The sequence below is a fragment of the Scleropages formosus genome, chromosome 13 (genome assembly GCF_900964775.1).
Source record: "Scleropages formosus chromosome 13, fSclFor1.1, whole genome shotgun sequence".
Classification (NCBI taxonomy): Eukaryota; Metazoa; Chordata; class Actinopteri; order Osteoglossiformes; family Osteoglossidae; genus Scleropages; species Scleropages formosus.
In genome coordinates this window covers 10,081,710-10,093,635 of record NC_041818.1, presented here as the reverse complement: position 1 = coordinate 10,093,635, position 11,926 = coordinate 10,081,710, and the positions used below count along the sequence as shown (strand labels likewise).

At 39.4% G+C, this 11,926-nt stretch overlaps 1 protein-coding gene across 1 annotated transcript; it reads right to left on the bottom strand.

Annotated features, from left to right (window-relative positions):
- Positions 1-7,843: 7,843 nt before the first annotated feature.
- Positions 7,844-11,926, bottom strand: rom1b (retinal outer segment membrane protein 1b). Its single transcript, XM_018737122.1, has 4 exons — positions 11,777-11,926; positions 9,394-9,824; positions 8,671-8,917; positions 7,844-8,074 (listed from the first exon to the last, which is right to left on the bottom strand). The coding sequence occupies exons 1-4, from the start codon at positions 11,924-11,926 to the stop codon at positions 7,844-7,846; spliced, it is 1,059 nt and encodes a 352-aa protein (XP_018592638.1).

Below are 11,926 nucleotides of genomic sequence, written 5' to 3'. Positions count from 1 at the left end.
CGGCAGGAAACAGAACCTTGATGATTCACACAATTAATTTCAATAAAGAAATATTTAAATATTTATTATATTTCAATAACCGACTATTGAACGCGGCGGTACTTTAAACGATTTCTTTATTATTTTTAACCTCTGCTTCTCTGATGTCCTTGTCCAAGGCAACAATGTTATCATTTATACAGCAGGGTATTCTTACAGTAGGGGAGAGTGGGGTAAGTTGACCCACTCCCAGTATCTAGGCAACTACGCACATTTGCTGTCATGTGACCATAAATTTCGGAAGCTGGGATCATTTCTATCTGGCATTACACCAAAAATTGTTTTTTGCATGTCAAAGTAAATTTTCTGCATGCCAGGTATACTATATTTGCATTTGCATTTACATTTGCATTTATTCACTTAGCAGATGCTTTTTTCCAAAGCGACTTACAATGGATACTATGTAGTGTTATTAACCCACACACCTTATTCACCGAGGTGACTTACACTGCTAGATACACTACTTACACTGGGTCACTCATCCATACATCAGTGAAACACTCTTCCTGTGGCAGTCACACACTATGGGGGAAACCTGAACAGCATGTCTTTGGATTGTCTACTAATGAAATAATTAATATAAAAGCCAACAAGTACCTGGTTCAGCAGGAGCTGAGTTTAATACCCATGCTTTTAGGGCATTTCCAAGATGAGAGAGGATGGGCTGCAGAACAAGAAAAATGCTCATATCACATCTATGGAAATTTCACTTTTGTTCATTCAAGTCTAAATTAATTAAGTAGAAACATGATCTGGGTGAGCTTTTCTGTTGTTCTCAACATTTACCATCAGTAGAGTTTTCGCTCCAATAACTGTTAATATGCATTTCTACCACAACAGTAAATATCACCTGTTATAAGACAGGACAAGACTAATTTAACCACACACTTTAGGATTTAAATTCTCAAACTGACATACTCTGAATCTCATATCTGTGATTTGATCCATGCTCTTTGCAGAAAATGTCACGTGATCTTAGAAGATTACATTAAGTCAAGGCCTTTTCAGGTTTTAAATCACTTCTAAAGGCTTGTCTATCTCTTGAGCTGTACTTGGGGATAAGTTTTAACTTATTCAACTGGGATAATTGCCAAGATGAGCAATTTCATTATTAATAATATTCATAGTAACAGTTGGATTTCATATGCTAAAATGATAACCTGAACAAATGCAATTAAAATGAGAAAAGCAATAAGTCATAGTGCCAGCACTATGAAGAACAGTATCACTATAGAAACTGAAAGGTAGATTACTGGATCAAGCTACATACAATCACACAGTTTCAAAATTAATGTCAAGTTATTAAAATATTTCCTCTAATGAATGTGAAACTTTGAAATTTATAATAAAGGACAGAGCAATGTGTTCTGTGATTCATTAATCACAACTAAATGTATAATTTAATTAAAAAAAAATAAATAAAAAAAACACAGGAGGGCAGCATGTAGCACTGATGCCTCACAGTGCATGGGCTTCAATTTCAGCTCAGTCCATGTAGAGCTTGCATGTCCTGTATGGGTTTCCTCCAGACCCTCCGGTTTCCACCTGTAATCCAAAGACGCGTTTCAGGTGAAGTGGGGACCCTAAATTGCTTGTAGTGTGTGTGAGTGCCCTGCAAATGATTTGTACCTGTCCAGGATGTACCCCTATTTTTCGCAGTGTGTTGTCAGGATAAGATGTGAACCACCTTGACCCTACAGTATACAGAACGTACCGGTTAACGACAACGACTGAATGGATGGCAAGGGCATTGCTGCTTACTCAGTGTAAATTGGGCTGACTGGGCACACAGAGTGTGTATATACACGTCTACATGTTTTAATTATCTAGGGAACTGTATGTTCAGTTGTCAGTCACTGGGGGACTGGGAGGGTATCTTCCCGCTCATTTGATAGGCACCATTCATCTTCGAAGGAAGAGAGAGAATGAGAACGAGGTAAAACTGTGGCCAGAGTGTAAAATGACTGGAAAAAACAAAATACTTTTGAAGTAACCATTTTATTGTGCTTCTGTAACTGATGTGACAGATAACAAACAGTCTTACAAATAAATTTGAAAAACACACAAAAACAGATGGAACGTGCACCTGGTAACTCATCCGTGCATTCAATTTCAATAACTGCTTGTCCTGAGCAGGGTCGCAGTGATCCGGAGCCTATCCCAGAAGCATCGGGTGCAATACTAGGGGGTACACCCTGGATAGGATGGCAGTCCATCGCAAGGTAGCCACACACACACACAGGGTCACTCACTTATTCGCACACTAAGGGAAATGTAGCATTACCAGCTCACCTAAACTGCATGTCTTTGGACTGTAGAAGGAAACCAGAGAACCTAGAGGAAAGCACCTGATAAAGAAAAGCTATAAAGAACAAACGGCTGAAATGATGAATTAAGTTTAAAAATCATTAGAAAATGATGCATACAGGTGTATCATTGTGCAGCAATGTCCAGATGTAATTTAAATATTTTTTACACAAATATTTTGTCATTTACCTACACAGGGAAGACATCCTAGCTGTTCAGGTAGGAGAAGCCTTCGATTTGTGTCAGTGTGCTGTGACAGCAAACAGAAAAAGTTACTGAGGAGTCATCAGCCAGTTGTTTTGTCACAAATCAAAAGGTCTTAGTTTTAAAATAAAACAGCTTTATTTAACATTTATTACTCATCAGTGAGCTTTTAATGCCTGACAGCACCCTGTAGTGTATGTGCTTGATAACTCACACGTGACCATGTGTTGCAGACACATGCCTTCCTGGAGCTGCTGAACACAGGAAAATGCTTCTCTTACACACAGAACAGGCAGAATGGGCCATATATGTGGAATTAAGCAATATTCTCTCTAAACATATATATCAATATTAATATTGATATAGAGTATTGGAATCTGATATTATGAAAAGTGCACCCTATTCCTATTTTTTAGGCAACAAAGCAGCTCTACTTTTGTTTTTCTAAATGTCAGCATATAAACTGTTTCAGTTTTATAGTTAAAGCTCTTAAATACAAGGCTAAAACCCATCCTTCCATGTTGTGCATTATGTTCAAAACACAAGTATGAGTAGAATGTGTTCTATGCACTGATTTTTTTAAAAGTACAACGAAAAATGTAGAAAAAATAACGGATCATTTAATAGCTCAAGAATTGTTACACTGAAACGGAAAAACATGAAATATCATGAAAAGAGAGGCAAACGAAAAAGCTGTAGTAACTGCAGTGTAGAAGTCAGTCAGTGGAATCTTTCTAGAGAGGAGCACAAACTCAAAGATCTGATTTACCTCAATCAGTGGATTTTACCGCCTGTGAAGATCTTCACTTTGCATAACCACTTGAGTATTCAGCTGAACTAAATCATTACCCCAACTGAACAATTTTAACTTTATGTCTTAATTTTTGGGTTGTTAGTGCTGTAAATATGGTTGAACATCCTGTTGACATGACGGCCTGCCAGCTTCATCATTGGGAAGAACTGGAATAAAGGAATCACCTACTAACACAGTTGTGCCTGTATAAGTTGCCAATCTGGCATCTCTGATTTCATGATTTGTGAAAACAATAAACAACCAAAGAGGACCAGCAGCCGGGGTCTGTTACAAACCACCGTTGCCATCTGTGACAGTGAAAAAAGTCAGCTGTTACTCTTAAGGGTTACCCTCAAGATGAGGTAGATAAAATGATTTGAAATAGAAGTGCCAGTTGAAAAAAGAGAGCAAAAAGAGAAAAAAATCCTCTTGGATCTGGAGAGAGTTCGGTGTACAGAACATTCTCATAGGCACATGGGACAACTAGTAGTGTAGTAGTTAGTGCTGCTGCCTGTAGACACAAAGGTTGCAGGTTCAGATACTACTGTTGTCTATAGTACCCTTGGGCAAGGTACTTACCCTGAATTGCTCTAGTAAAGTCAGCCAGCTGTATAAGTGGGTAAATAATTGTAAGTAGCTCAAAATTGTCAGTTGCCTTGGAGAAAACCATCAGCTAAATGTATATGATCCTTTAAATCCAGTAGTATTTCTTAATGGAACACAGCAAAAAGTACTTAACTGGAGCCATATGGTGCACAGCTTGACAGGCAGTGACAGATAGTAACTGTTATATTCACTTTGTCACATGGACTTTAGCACATTTCTAAAGAAATTGCATTTTAAGGAATTTTTCTGCATCAAAACTTTTAATCAAATGCATTCGTAAGGGAAAAAGAAATACATTTCTGTCACCTTGTTCTTGTTATTTTTGTAGTTTTCACCTTTAATGTGTTAAATTTCTCTCCCGAAAACTAACCAAGTCACTTTTACTGCACATGATGAGCAATATCTCCTGTCAGCTAACTTCTGTGGAATTCATTGGCCAGTGTCAGCTGTCACAGTTCTCTTCTAAACCAATTTGTCTTTCCTGTGAATCTTTTAGAAACACCTAACCATCAGCTGTCTTCTGTACATTTCTCAAGCCATTGTTACTCTTAACCTGTCAAAGTTTATTGCTGAGTTTTCTTCCACATTGGGCTGACAATGAAGATCGTTCCCAGGCAGGAGAAGTGATAGTAAAACGGAGGGAAAAATCAGTTTACAGAAAATTATCAAGTTGAAAATGTTTTTTTTCCTGTATTGTGTTAGGTGCACCTTATAGCAGCTTTTTTAAATGGTTGTTGAACTAAGTTTCCAGTTACTAGAAAGTTCATTTCATTTAATTAAACATTTAGAACACCATTTACATGACATTGTACAAACTCATTTTTTAAGCAGTATTTAAAGACACATTGTCTGAAACCCCTTGTCCCAAGTGAGGTCACGGCAAACCAGAGCCTCACCCAGCAACATAGGGCACAAGGCTGGAGGGGGAGGGGAAACACCCTGGATGAGATGCCAGTCCATTGCAAGGCACCCCAAGCAGGACTCGAACCCCAGACCCACTAGATAGTGGGACCCAGCCAAACCTACTGCACCACACCCCCCAAAGCAGTATTTAGCTGCTTTAAATCATCTAGGGCAGCAGGTAGAGAAGGGGTTGGCACTGTTGCCTTGGAAAAGACATGAGTTCACATCTCTACTTTTGCTGTAGAGCCTAACCCTAACCCATGGCACTGACCCTGAACTGATGCAATTAAAACTACTGTGCTGCATAAGTGGATAAGTAATTGTAAGGAACTCAGTACACAAACCCACCATTGGAAGCTGTCTTGGACAAAAGTTTCTAATAAAAATGTTTAACAATAACACCAAGCAAACTGTGGTGTTTTATTTATTTTGAAGTATCTGATTAGGTAGTTTAATCAAATACATTTAATTTTATTGGCACTGCAGATTTAATTTATTGGAAAGCTGTTCAGATATATTTTTCCATGTATTAAAACTCATCATTGGAGTTGTTAACATCATCAGCAGTTCACAGCGCTAAAAAGCTCAAACTGTTACTCAATGCTTAAGGGGCAGATTTTTGGACAAGTACTTTTACTTGTACTTTTGACATTTAGTTTTTGAAAGCAGCAGTACTTTTACCTGAGTTGTGCTTTTGACTACTCCACCAATCTCTTTTGACGTTTTAACGTGAAGTGAAATGTCAAAGAAATGTCAGTAAATAAAATATCCTGCTTTCCTGGGATATCAGTGGAGGCGAAATATTGGTTAAGTATTAGCGTGATTCAAGGGGTATATTCATAACAACAGTCGTGTCAGTTTATTAGTTAGCAGTAGCACTCACACTTCACTAAACGCATATGTCCTGATATTCTGAAATATTTTTGTACCAAAACCCCACCCCCCCCACCCCAAAAACATCTCTTTATTCTTTTTGTTTGCAAATAAGCATGCGCATACTTTCACACATAAGACACTCAGGTGTGGAGTTCTGCTTTAACAGCAGTTCAGGCATTATCCATAGGGATTATAAGACTTTATGAGGTGTCCGAACAGAGGACACGGACATAGAGCTTCCTTGGCATTACTGACATCAATCATCAGACTGCGTAATCCTATTTCCCTCACTCCCCATGACATTATAAAGAGTGAGAGAGAGGGAAAGTCATAGCTGGTAGGAAATTGCAAAAGAGAAAATGAGGAAAGATGAAAGCACGAGAAGGTGGAGAAAACCCAACAGTGAATGAAAATGGAAATGTGAGAAGGAATGTTACTGCATAAAAGGGACAGGGTGGTATGTGATGTGAAATGTTGAGTGAGTGTTCAGAGAAGGAATGAGGTCTTAAAGCTCTTCAGAAAGGAATGATCTGCCAACAGGTCACACTTTAGAAAGGAACATGTTTCGCAGATTAAATGACACACCCTGACAAAGCAGTTAAAAACTTTATTATGTTCATCTGTGGCCATGGTTCTCTCACAATTTCTGTTAATTTACAAAGATAACGCAGATTACTTGAGCAGATTGATATACTACAGACTGCATGGAACATTAAGTTTGGACAAAGACTTTATCTTTTATATGTGTGTGTGTGTGTGTGTATTTTTTGCCATTTTTTCAACCACATTTTGATGTTGGATCTATTCAATACATTATTACATGTTACTGTGTCAGGTGAACGTATGGATGTATATTATGCAGTCACAGTGGTCTCATTTCTATCCCTGGAATGAAAGGGTGTTGAGTACAGTGCACCCTTGTTGAGATGGTAATACACCACAGGGCATTTACAGTTTGATGCCCACACTAAAGGTAATTTTGTCATCAGTTTTTGTGAAAAGTATGTCTTTTGAGCATAGGAGAAAACTGAAGCACTTGAAGGAACCCCACACAAAGTCCACGCAGACAAACCTGGAGCTACAATTGAACCTGCAATGCTAGAGCTGTGAGGCACCATGCCAGCCCACATCAAACATATTTTTATATTTATATATTAGTATATTTATGCCAGGGTATTAATCGTTATTCTAGACAGAGTAAGATCTAATGTATATTATTTCTCCAGGATATTCATATTTGAGCGATCATCCATGGTTCAAGAAGAGGCAAATGTCACAGGCAGGTTGGGCTTCATGCTCTGCAAACCCAGTGGGGCCCCCTTGACAACAAAGAGATAGAAGTGAACTCTTGGAATTTTTTGAGAAATATTTCCCACTCTCCAGAACTTGATTTAAACTAATCAAATTAGGAAAGAAAGGAATTTAAAGCCAATGAGACAACCAATGCTGCAGATACCACCAAAGTACCTTGTACCTTGACTTCAGACTATTTGTGTAGATTTAGTGAAGGGAAAATAAGAAATGGATAATATGGAGGCTTTATTTTCAGAACTGAGTCACTTTGAGTGAAAATCTCATTAGTAAAATTTACCTTCCTGAAAAATATAAAGCATAAAGCTGAGGCAGTTTGATAGGCTACAACATTATAGATGATTTATAAAGGAAAGGAAGTCTTCCCTGGATTGAAGTCTCTATGTTAAGAATGTATGAGCCAAACTGTCAGACCTTGCCACATACTGTGTGTCTATTTGCAAGTGGAAATGTGTTGGTGATGAATGATGAATACATGTGCATCAGTGTGTGCTTGTTTGCTTCGTGTGAGCAACTTAATCAGTGAATGTGATGTGATATGATGTGAATTAACGCTTAATGGATCATTGTAGTGTTCAAACCTGAGAAGTTACACCTTTCTGTGTTCCAGTGGTCCCAAGGTCACATCCTTGTGAGCTACAGTGTGTGCAGGTTTGCCAGCTCTCTCTAAACCAGCTAATGTATTTCCATTACGGTAGTTATGGGCTGAAAAAGCTTAAATTGTAAATAATCATATGGAAGCACCACCTCCACCCACTGCATCCCTGGGACTCAAACAGGGGTCCACTGCACTAGTCCTGTCCTTTAGCTGGCTGGTGTGGCTGGCTTCTCTCCGACCTCAGCTGACCCTTGCCCTGCAGCAGCATCCACTTGGTTGATCGGAAGGAACTTGAGGATAGTGTCCATCTTCTCCTTGATGGTCTCTTTCACCTCTTTTTCCAGGAGATACCCTTCGGTCTCGATCTCGGTGTTCTCCTGCCCCACTAAAGCCTCCGTGGCAGTCTGCAAGTAACGCACGCTCACGAGTACTGACATCTGCAGAACAAATATAGAGAGTATGAGAACAAAACAGCTTGGGATGAGAGAGAGAAATTTTAGAGGTAGAGATAGAGTCTAGAGCAGGTTTTGAATAATAATGTTAGATCATGATGGATTGTTCTGGGGAGTGGTCAATGAAAAAGTAGACAATAGGTCAAGGTAAGTGGAAAAACCCAACAAAAGGAACATGTAGATCAAGGATAGCAGGCTTTGGGTGGACTCAAAGAGAAAAATGAAACCAGATAAGTGAAAGATATAGAGCAAGAACAAAAAGAGATGAAAAAATGATTGTGAACAAGAAAACATTCAGGCCAAAGGAGAAGTATGTTTCCAGAGAAAACAGCTAAAACCATATTACTGTATAAAGTACGGAACAGATGTTGTTAGACCTCCTGAAAGTTAATTTAGAATCTTCAATTGATGTGCCGCCCATGAGACAAATTTCACTCTTGTGAGAAGAATATTATACTTAAAAAACTAAACATTACAGATAATTGTAACTATAGCACATAGAGACAACCTACATGAGTTGGGTCACAGTATTATCTGCTGTGGTGGCAAGTAGGGGGTTAGGAGCTGTGGTCTGAGAGTACCTGTAGGATGAAGACTGACAGTACACCGGCACCGATGGAGTTCATTATGCCCATGTAGTAGCTGACGAGAGCCTCACGACAGCCACGGTTGAAGAGGTTCAGCTCTTCAGTCTGGTACTCGTAGTTGTAGTGAGCAGAGTTGTTGGTCAGTTGGTGCTGGATGCAGGGCCGTGGAGACTCAGGATTGCAGCAGCTGAAGGGAACCCCGTCTATCAGATAGCGTCCGTCTACATTGCTCTTGATCCGGCTGAACGCCAAAAAGTAAGGTGTTACGGAAGAGAAGGATGAAAGTTATTTTCATTTTATAAGGATTTCATCTTCACCCCACTTGTTCAGTTACTGTGTTGTCGACTATTTTAAAATTTCGGCATAATTTCACCTTTGTGAAATACTACTCATACCACCCTTGTTTGGAACATTGTAAGTTAACATGATTTTTCCAAAGAGTGAAAAAGAATCTGTTTTCTCAGTGTGCCATGCTGTTATAATTATATTTGCATTTTTGAACAGACTTTCTCAGAAATACCTCAGCGTTACACTAATGTCTTGTCATTATTTTACCGAGAGAAAATTTTGGAGAAAAACAGCAGATAATTTGGTTGGGTGCATTCTAGGTAACACTGACTAGCAGTGCCTAGCGTTGTTTGTGAGACCTTGGAGTTGTTTGCCTCATGGCTTCACCCACTATAAGCATTCAAGGCCTATCCAACATTTCTCACTCACTCCTTAACTTCCTTGGAGGTAAAATCCAGGAATCGGTTGCTGATCCACTGCACTTCAAACCAGTCCTTGTAGTTGTTGTTCCCACAGCAACGAAAGTCCATCTGAAGCCGGTCAATAGTCTCCTTCTGGAAGCAGCGCCCTGGTATGTCTGTATCTTTGTAGAAGCGAATACCATTTTTCAGGCCAATCTTCAGTGACTCTTCCAAATTGCCCTTCATAGCATAGCTCATGATGACAGCAACCAGCATGAGTAAGGTGAAAAAGAGGGACAGGATAAAGTAGGGCTGCAGGAAACTCTTCCAGCGTGGGAAGCGAGTGGTGTCCAGAGCATCTTGGCAGATCCGGCCAGCAAAGAAGTTGATGCCCAAGGAAGCCAGGCCCACCACAATTAGGGTGTTGGGGACGGCATGGATTTCTGTGTTGTCCATCACCTGAGAACATAATCCTGGTCACCATTGTTACAACTATGACTTAATTAACTGTTTACAGGTTACAGGACTAGAGGATGAAACACTGAGCTGCCTAAACACAAGATAAGTCTTGGACTATACTTGCAACTTATAACCCAGTAACTTCTGAAACACTTTTTACTCATGGCAAAGCCTAATCCTAACCCTTGTACTCAATTGCATTACAAACAAATCTGCAAGAAAAACAGATAAAATTGATTGATTTGGCATTCCCAGCCGCATAAGCACCCAAGGGATCATTATACCCAACCATGTCCAGAAATGAAAATATCAAATCTGTGGAGCAGTCTAGTGAAGAGTTAAGTTGTTTTCTGTTAAAACAGCCAGTAAAAGACTGTGGCCCACATTACCCAGGCCTGATCATTTCTAATCCAGACATGTCTCGGCTAATCACATAAAGTGTTTCCAATAATGCCTCGTTCATTTTAAAGCTTACCATTGGTCTGAGATTCTGAAGAGAAACAAAAATAACGGACAAACTTTTGTTCAATTCAATTATCATTTGTTTTCCCGACCACTTTACCTAAAATTCCCTCAAATCAGTGAGGTTTTATGAGGAAATCTTAAGAAATTAACCCTAGGAAAACGCCTATTCTAGAAGGATGGATACAACAGCATGAACTATTTTTCAGATATCAGTGTCAATATCTGCCTAAATTATCTGACAATTTTTGTGGACCTGTCTTGCAGCTCAAACAGAACTACAGTGGAACTAGTCTCAAAGGACAGGTCTGAAAAATGTTCAAAATGTGTGAATGGTTTTATTTTTTGTGTGTTGCATTACCCCCCCCAAAAAAATCTTTTCGTTATTTTAATAATAGATGATTTTGGGAATTAATTGGCTGCAACAGCAAACATGAAGAGGCTGAGGCCTGTGACTTCCTCACACCACAGTCGATCCCCACCCCCTCTTTGCCCATTCCACTGGGTCATGTACCTATTAAATCCTAGTAATCAGCCTAGGCAGCTCATTAATATTCTTCATACACTCTTAGAATCGGCAATCTTTCACCCTAAATTCACATTTTCTGGCAAACTCCTACTTAGACTCTAATATGAGAATTTTTTTGTACGGAGACTTTAGGCTTGCTGATATTTAGCTATTTTAAAGCACTTCGACAAATTCCACGCAGACCATTGAATTAAAACTACAATTATTCTTGTCTTGATCGTCCTGCTAATCTCTAGCAAAAAAGTTAAGTGGAGGCAGCTATCCATGTGGCCTTAATTTATATAATATTGTTATAGTGGTTGCTGCCTGAAGCACATTGATTAAAACTGTATTCCTAGGTGCACAGTCTTATAAATAAACTGCATTCTAAAGACAATTGACTGCAGTCTGGAATATTTTTGACAACATGTTATGATCTTCTGGAGTATTTTGGAAATTTGTGGAAAATCTCTTCCATTCCTGAATGTATTTCGCGAAAATCATTTGCGATTAATGAGGTTGGTAAGGGGTTAGCGCCACTGAGTTGAATTTTACTCAGCGTGACCACTTACCTGTCTTTCACAATACGGGAGGGTATAGAAGTAGTTACCATTGCCTTATTCCATACAATTTTGGATTACAAACATTCAGATGCTCTACAACTTGACAGTACACTTAAACATGTAGTGTACGCACAAGCGTTACCCACTGCACCGCCATCAGCAAGATTTTTGGGTTTAAGAGATGCTTTTATCTCAAAAGGTTACAAATCTGACCATTTCACACTACAGGACATTGTTTGCTTGAAGCACGTCAGGTTAAACCGTCACTCAGGCCAGAGTAAATGCAAGGCTTTTCCAGGGTCCTGAATAAACAACCCTTTGGTTACAAGTTAATATCCTTAATAATCCCACTACTGATAACTCAATAAAGACCTGGAATGTCTGACAAACATAAGAGGAGCTGGGATGATTCCAGGTACCTCGGACCTTTTGTGAAGCTCCGCCTTGAGGAAGACCCCCATGGAGAAGGTGAGGGTCGCAGCGATGACGGCCAACCAGGACAGCAGCCACAGTCCTTGAGCCAGGCGCACGCGGCTTTGGAAAGTGAATTTAATCTTCAGCAGTGCCAT